This window comes from Ostrea edulis, chromosome 2 (assembly GCF_947568905.1).
Source record: "Ostrea edulis chromosome 2, xbOstEdul1.1, whole genome shotgun sequence".
Taxonomy (NCBI): Eukaryota; Metazoa; Mollusca; class Bivalvia; order Ostreida; family Ostreidae; genus Ostrea; species Ostrea edulis.
Window position 1 is genome coordinate 72,148,558 of NC_079165.1, and position 7,916 is coordinate 72,156,473.

General features: G+C 36.1%; 1 protein-coding gene across 2 annotated transcripts; it reads left to right on the plus strand.

Annotated features, from left to right (window-relative positions):
• The first annotated feature begins 1,458 nt into the window (after positions 1-1,458).
• LOC125678664 (tripartite motif-containing protein 45-like) lies at positions 1,459-6,104 on the plus strand. 2 transcript variants are annotated; one of them, XM_048917275.2, is made up of 7 exons: positions 1,459-2,355; positions 2,427-2,564; positions 3,049-3,153; positions 3,450-3,539; positions 4,402-4,542; positions 4,761-4,814; positions 5,059-6,104. In XM_048917275.2, the coding sequence occupies exons 1-7, from the start codon at positions 1,508-1,510 to the stop codon at positions 5,138-5,140; spliced, it is 1,458 nt and encodes a 485-aa protein (XP_048773232.2). In that variant the 5' UTR covers positions 1,459-1,507; the 3' UTR covers positions 5,141-6,104. The 2 variants fall into 2 exon arrangements, with proteins under 2 accessions (XP_048773232.2, XP_048773233.2); XM_048917276.2 differs by lacking the exon at positions 4,402-4,542 and having other exon boundaries at positions 5,059-6,098.
• The last annotated feature ends 1,812 nt before the right edge of the window (positions 6,105-7,916 follow it).

A 7,916-nucleotide genomic window follows, 5' to 3' on the forward strand; every position in this document is an offset into this window, starting at 1 on the left:
TAAATGCCTGTAAATCAATATGTTCGATGGTATTGGGTGGGATTATGTGTGCCCTTATCTGCCATCCAGAAATTTTTAGGCAAGGTGAATGTGAGTGTTTCCACACAGGTGAAGTATATGTACATGGCAACTTAACGTACTTAAGATCAGCAGAGTGTAGACTTTTTAATGTTCAGGACATCAGTACCATGTTATGGTGGGAGGTACTTGTTATCTTAGTTGCGTCCAATATAGTGATTGGATTTATCACATTTTTTCTGAAAAGGTCAGTCTTAGGTTTCTGTATGCGTACTGTGTTTTTAAAAAATGTGTACTTTGATTTAAGGTTATTAAAATTCATATTTGACGTTTTGAGACAACATTGAATATTTCATATACAGACGTTTCGAGACAAGATTGAATATTTTTGTTCATGGAATACCAAAACACTGAAAAGTAACAAACGCAATGAGAAATCTCAGATTACTTTATTTATTGTAAAAAAAGAACTCAGTACATGTACAATCAGAAATCTGTGAAAAATCAAGAAGGGCGAAGGTCTCAAAAGAATGGTGTAGTCTGGTACCCTTCCCACGATTCAGTTCGCATATTAAGCTCTACGCTGTACAGAGAGTGCGCGATTGGAATTATGGGAAAGGTATCAGACTACGTTTAATGCAACATATACAGATACATACACAGATACCCTTACTAATGTGTGAACAGTTACGAATTTCTCGATACACATAAATAGCAGCTCTCCTCTCCCCACTTTTTGGATTTTTTCTTCAAATTTCACTTGTAATAAATATAAACGGGTGGCGGGTTATTACATTGCTTTCCTGTCATTTATCTATTTTCCCATATCGTACATGTATATAAAGTACGATTGAAAAAATATACGGACCTGATGAAAATCTCATGACAACCATTTTTTGTATATCATCATTGTTTATGCACATGCATTACAGAATATGGGATGATAAAAGGTGCCATGAACCGAGAAGGACTTTCGTGATCAAAAGAAATAAAGTCGAGGTTTTCTCTGTTCAAACTCAGACCTGAACGACCATCTTGATCTCTCGATATGTGGAAGTGAGACATTTGCAAGCAGAGGGGATCACCGGAGATATCTAATCCCTGCTTCGTTGAAGGTGTAATTTTATAAATAAAAAGTATCTGGTAAAAAACTATGTGTTCTTTAACTTTTCATTTCTATTTATTCAACTTGATCGATCTACACTGTATATAAACTGTAGCAAATAAGGATTGCTAAACACGCGAAAATAAAATCCGACACATGATTAATCTGAAATAATGGAAAAAGGGTTCTGAATTTTTGTCTACAGAAATCGTTAACAATGCGTTTGCATATACGGTAGAACAAACATATTGTTCTGTGGTATGAATTCGGTAATTCCTCGGTGGTAAGTGACGGGTGATAAAAATTGAGGGTAATTCAAAACTATTTTATTCTTCTGCCATTAATTGACGAGTGCAGTTTTAAGAGTACATATACACATTATCAATGGGTACCCTTGGCGGAAGTGTGTATCAAATCCAGATGAACGCAAAAGGACCCAAGTCACATACCTCCACGTCAGACTGGGAATCTAAATGTGAGCTATGTCGCTCGCCCGCTGCAGTAGAGTGGAAATGTCTAAACTGTTCCGATTTCATGTGTGCTAACTGCTACAAAATCCACAAGCATGGCAAAGTGACCAAGATGCATACGATCATCTCAAAGTCAAACCGGAACAACGAGACCACCCTACTTCACAGAATCCGATGCGAAAAGCACGAAGAAGAAAATTTGGAAATCTTCTGTGGAAAGTGTGACAAGGCGATTTGCAAAGTATGTCTTATAACGGACCATAATGCGCATAATTTAGTTCAACTGGAGGCTAAAGCAGAACAAGAAAGAGTCAATATTAGGCAATACATCAGCGAGGTTTCGGCTTCCAAAATTAAACACGTTCAAGAACTGATCAAGAATCAAGACGCTGCTATCGAAACTTTCGCGCAGAAGGACGAATCGGCTTCACGGGATTTGGAAGCAAAGACGGAGAGGATAATTGGTATTGTAAAAGAAATAGGCAGCAAGCTGAAAACGGAGAATGCTAGTCGTTTGGAATCTATGAAGAAGCACAAAAAGTCGCTAACAAATGAATTGGCGGAAATTAAGAAGTCTGTAGAGGAAGCGGAAGCCAGTTTGCAGAGAGGAAACGCTCTAGAAATAGTTCAGAAGTCATATTACTTCCAGAGAAAACTGAACACCAAGGTCCCAGATATACATCAGCCGGTCTATCACGATTTCTCCAAGTTCAGAGTAGACAAAGAAATTCTCATGGCCTTGAAAAGAGAATGCAATGCAAGGTAGGTGGAGCAGAATTATCTATCCAAAATTACAAATATTTCTCCAGATATTTATTTCTGCATTCCTGTAGGTCATACGAAAAAGATTATGGCGACCTGCTGGAGAAAAATAAATCCCTGCAACAAAAGCTTGACAAGATGGCACTGGAAAGCGAGAAGCAGCAGAAATCCCTCCAGTCCAAATTGAATGCTGTAACGACAAGAAAAACGTAAGCTGTATACATTTGTTGGGATTGCAAAGTATCACGTGCATGAAGCGTTAATAATTTAATGCTAGAAAATGATAAAGTGTACCCTTTAGACATGCTTTGATAATTTTGAATTGAATACAGATGTAGCTGTATGTATACATATGTACAGTTCCAATGTTTTTGCCTTTGCTATATCTCTATACAAATTGTGATGATAGCCATTTCCTCATGAACGCGACGCAGTTGTAAACAATGTGCGTATGAATACAGATAAATATACATGTAGTACGTCTAATTTAACTGCTGAGAATTCTAACAGAACGTGTTTCATACAGTATGTTGGTGTGAAGCGCCGCACTTCATACCCTCGTGTATTCTTAAAAATGAAAAATTATCTATTATTAATTTATTTACATGTCTTAAATGTACATGCACTGACTACTGACATGTGTTCATCATTATTATTATTTCAAAATAAGAAGACAACAGTTAAATTTTATAGGAACATGGAAAGAGAACTACGAAATCTGAGGGATTTGAACACACAGATGGAACAAGAAAAGGATGCATGTAGAGAATCAACAGCGGCCAACAACGACAGCACGGAGTAGACTCTCTCTCTCTCTCTCTCTCTCTCTCTCTCTCTCTCTCTCTCATCATATGTCCTTGGTTTACGTATAGGCAAAATAAGGAAAATATTCATATGAAGATTTCACATTTATTCCAAAGCGCTTTAGCTCTACCGCTCTTCGGTGTAATTTGAATTATACATATACATGTATATAATTCATTGAAACTTACATCATGTTTATTGATAATCCACATTTCAGATACATATATGTATAAGAATAGTAGATTTAGCACCTCGTTTTTGTAAACATGTACACACTTTGTTACATGCAGGGCTCTGAAGAATCAGGTGATGAAGTTGCAGATGGATATCGAAAGCTTGACGGAGAAATTTAATAGTTCTGTTGCGAGTCAGAGATGCAGGTAAGGCTATACACTCTTGCAGTTGGTAGTTTGACCAGCGGGCTGGCAGGTAGGACACACGTTTTCCTTATAATGAAGTATCCATTTGCACTTTGATAGTACATATGTATATGTTGGTACAGTATCAGATATATGTACATGTATTATGTATGAAGTTTAAGGAAAGTAATAAAGGTCTATAATAAATGTAATGCATTAATAAACAATATGTAGACATAAATACAGCAAAGGTTGAAACTAAAACTGTTACAACAGGGTCTAATCTTAGAATCATCGGAGCAAAACTATGTTCTGTCATTCACCAGGCAATGTTAATACACACAACCCTGTCAGTTTTCATTTACACGTGTATATGTTCAATGTTAACACGCACAGCCCTGTCAGCTTTCATCTACACGTGTATATGTTCAATGTTAATACACACAGCCCTGTCAGCTTTCATTTACACGTGTATATGTTCAATGTTAATACACACAGCCCTGTCAGCTTTCATCTACACGTGTATATGTTCAATGTTAATACACACAGCCCTGTCAGCTCTCATTTACATGTGTATACACACAACCCTGTCAGCTTTCATTTATACGTGTACATGTTCAATGTTACATGTATTAATACACACAGCCCTATCAGCTTTCATCTACACGTGTACATGTTCAATGTTAATACACACAGCCCTGTCAGCTCTCATTTACATGTGTATACACACAACCCTGTCAGCTTTCATTTATACGTGTACATGTTCAATGTTACATGTATTAATACACACAGCCCTATCAGCTTTCATCTACACGTGTGCATGACTATTTTAACTATGCTTTTGCCTTTTGTATAAAAATTTAGAGATTCGTTATGTTCGCAGGGATCTGGAAAAAGAAAACGAAAGGTTGCGATCTGAAAATAATCGGATTCAAAGGGAGACAGGAGCTACAATTTTTAAACTCAAGAAAGAACTTCAGACCGCGAAAAAACAGACCAACAAAAAAGATCCTGGTGATAAAATGTAATTAAAGAGGTTTAAAACAGAAAAGAAATAGCTTAATACAATTGTATTTTGGGTGTATACGATACTGACTCATTGATGCCGTGGTTCAGAAAATTATCCGTCCGTCTGTGTCTTGACGGTTCAAATAGTTCGTGTGGTGGATCTAAGGAAATGCATGGGAGTGGAATCGACCACCACTGCCTGTCTTGTCATTTTATTATTTATTATCGTTACAGAAATAAAGACAAAGGTCCACAGATCTCTGCCAGACGCCCACAAACCGAAAAAAGGTATAACACAATCATTAGAATCCAACACCGGTGTCTTTAATTTAAAGGAGGAACAACAGTCCAGAGAAATCTGACATGGATGTGGAGGATATGTACAATATTATTTGAAATTGAAAAGTTTTATGTTAACCTTATTTAGTTTAAAAAGTGCGATTTTAATAGAAAGTAATCGGGGGGGGGGGGGGGGGACCACGATCTACAGATCATACATGGACTGCAATAATTTGACGTTTTCCTTGTTTAGTTCCAGAGGATCCTCACGAAGAGACCAACCGACGACAGTATCGGAGACTAAAGCGACACACACAGGAACGGAAGCTGCCTAGCAACAACAAGCCATTCACTTTATTTGCGGGGCAGCGGTAAAAGTGGCGTTATTGATTTGGAGTTACCTTTCTTTTACTCTTCCACAACTACAGTTTTTTCACGTGTCCTTGAGTTGTCTCTCTTTGTGTATTAAATATTTTAGCAAAAATAATACTGCAATATTTTTTTTCTGTATTATCAATCTGGTCCTCTATACTTTATGTATGTATTTTATAAAAGGAGGTGTTTGTTAGAATTGCTTGTGAAAAGATAATGATAACAATTTAAATTTCAACAATAAATGTGCGATTTTTGCTCTCCTTAGATCATCAGGTTCTTTATTTTCCGAGTTTTAAAATAAATACAAAAACCAATGTGTGAATAATGCGATGCATGTCCACGCTTTAAAGTTTTCCCTCCTATAAAACATGTTTAACAATTGAAAAGCTAGCTAGTTTAATGAGTCCCTGGGATCACACTCGCCTCGGTGTAGAGAGGTAATCAACCTTTAATTAAAAGTTAAAAGTGGCATTAGCAATAAAAACTGCTTAATTCTGAGTCTTTGTTAAAACGCTGTAATGAGTTTAGAATTAAGAAAAAATAAATCTTAGGGTCGAAAAGCTAGGGTAAGACCATTGATCGAATTTTGTAAGATGTCTTTGCACTGAATTATATTTACTTCCTTGCTGTCTGGCGTGTTTCATACTAATTGTCAGGTCGTTCTTTATACACACTGATTTTGACTATTTTCACAAAAATTCATTTATTTTTTATAAAGATGGAGATAATGAGAAATTTCATACCCAGTGGAACACATGAAACCTGAGATCTCTCTCTCTCTCTCTCTCTCTCTCTCTCTCTCTCTCTCTCTCTCTCTTACAAAATGAACATTTCTGCTTCTTCACATGGAACTTGTTATATTTATAGTTACTGTATCATAATATTGTACAGAATGTGCTCAGAAAAAATAAAAACATACTAAAAAATTGACTATGGACTATCGTTTACCTATTCAAGATATATGTGACCGGTCGACAGGGGATGCTACTCCTAGGTGCCTCCTTGGTACCTAATCCTACCCCTGCTATATCCAGACTCGGTGTTTGCTCTACTCTTTATTTTGTATTCTTTATAGGAGTTATAAGATTGACCACTGTTCATTATCTTCACCTTTTCCTTTTTATAATACCTACTCTACATTACAACAACAAAAATGTTACAAGATGTATGAATTTCATTATAGATGTCCCTGTGGTTATACTTATGTAATGAACAGTAGCTGCAATAATGTAGCCCTATCCAATTTTTTTTATTCTGACGTTTTCGGGATTGGGCTACAATTCCATAGGATCTCCGTAATGGTGCAAAATAATTTTATGAATAACCGATAATAAACTCTGTGTATTAGTCCCTAATGTTGTTTACACCAAAAGGAGTACCAACTTTGTGCTCGGGCATGTCTAATAAAGGTGTTTTTCATTAAATATAATGTACAGCATGCAATATTCTTCGTCTGCTCCGCCATGCTTGTTATCGCGAGATCTCGTAGGTGGATCTAATGAAAAACCTAAACATTGACAATCAGCGCGAAAATGTAGTTACCCGAGCCACTTCGACAAAGAAAGGAAAATCATCTTGTTACAGAAAGAATTTACACTCTGCTGTTCGGTTTTTAACTTGATATTAAATTCAAACTTTTTCAATACCGACGAAATAGCTTTCGCCTCCATACTTGTCCATTGATGTAAATACTACCTTATATGGCATATGCAAATGACTTGACAATCGGAAGTTGAAACTTCAGTGCATCAAACATGGCGCACAAATATGAATGGAGAAATTGGAATTTATCGAAATTGTTGAAAACGGTAGAATAGAGCCTCACAAATCTTAAGTTGCAGGTTGTAAATTTATATATTGACTAAGAAACATAGAATATCATTTTATTTACGTAAAGAAAGTCAGGAAATGTTTAGAATGAGCGCAAATGTTGCGGCAGTGAATCACTCCCGCATTTGCACCATTACGGAGATCCTAAGGAGTTGTAGCCCTTTCCCTAAAAAAAAAAAAAATCAGAGAGGGCTACATTATTGCAGCTAAATGAACAGCTGTGTTAGTTATTACCGTCTTCCTTGGAAGAAGGTATCATATAATAGTTGAAGTATTTTACAATCCTCGGACAATGCACTTCCTCTCCTTTGTGATTGGTAGAAAATGTATGATGTGAAAATTCTAATTTATTTCATTGGTTGAAATTATGTTCAATGCAAGGGAGATAATTTCGTGATGATCTAATTTGCGTAAGACTTAACAATTTTACAGGATTTTCCAATCTTAAAAGAGAGAGAGAAAACGAGGAGAAGAAAGAAGAAAAATTACAATATGATGAAACTGACATTTTAGTCTTATTCATAACAACAATCAAGAACGTTTCTAATATGTATACGGTGTGACCGTTGGACCGAGCGAAGCATGTACGTAATGGTCATTGGAATGTCCCAAGTGGTAATCATAATTCCGTTAAGTACGGTAGATTATGATTCATTTAAAATATATATATATATATATATATATTGAATGAAATTTCCTTGCGCTAAACACCCAGTAACATCTCAATATTAAAGGAGTTTATATGGGGACAACAGTTTTACATGATCCGCCTATTCATTGAACGCGGGAAATAAAACGCAAGGCGACGTAAACTGTGCATTGTGACATCACATTTACCCTCGATTTTTTTTTCTTTTTCAAAGCAAACAATTATAAACAACAATAATACATTCCGTATGCAATGAA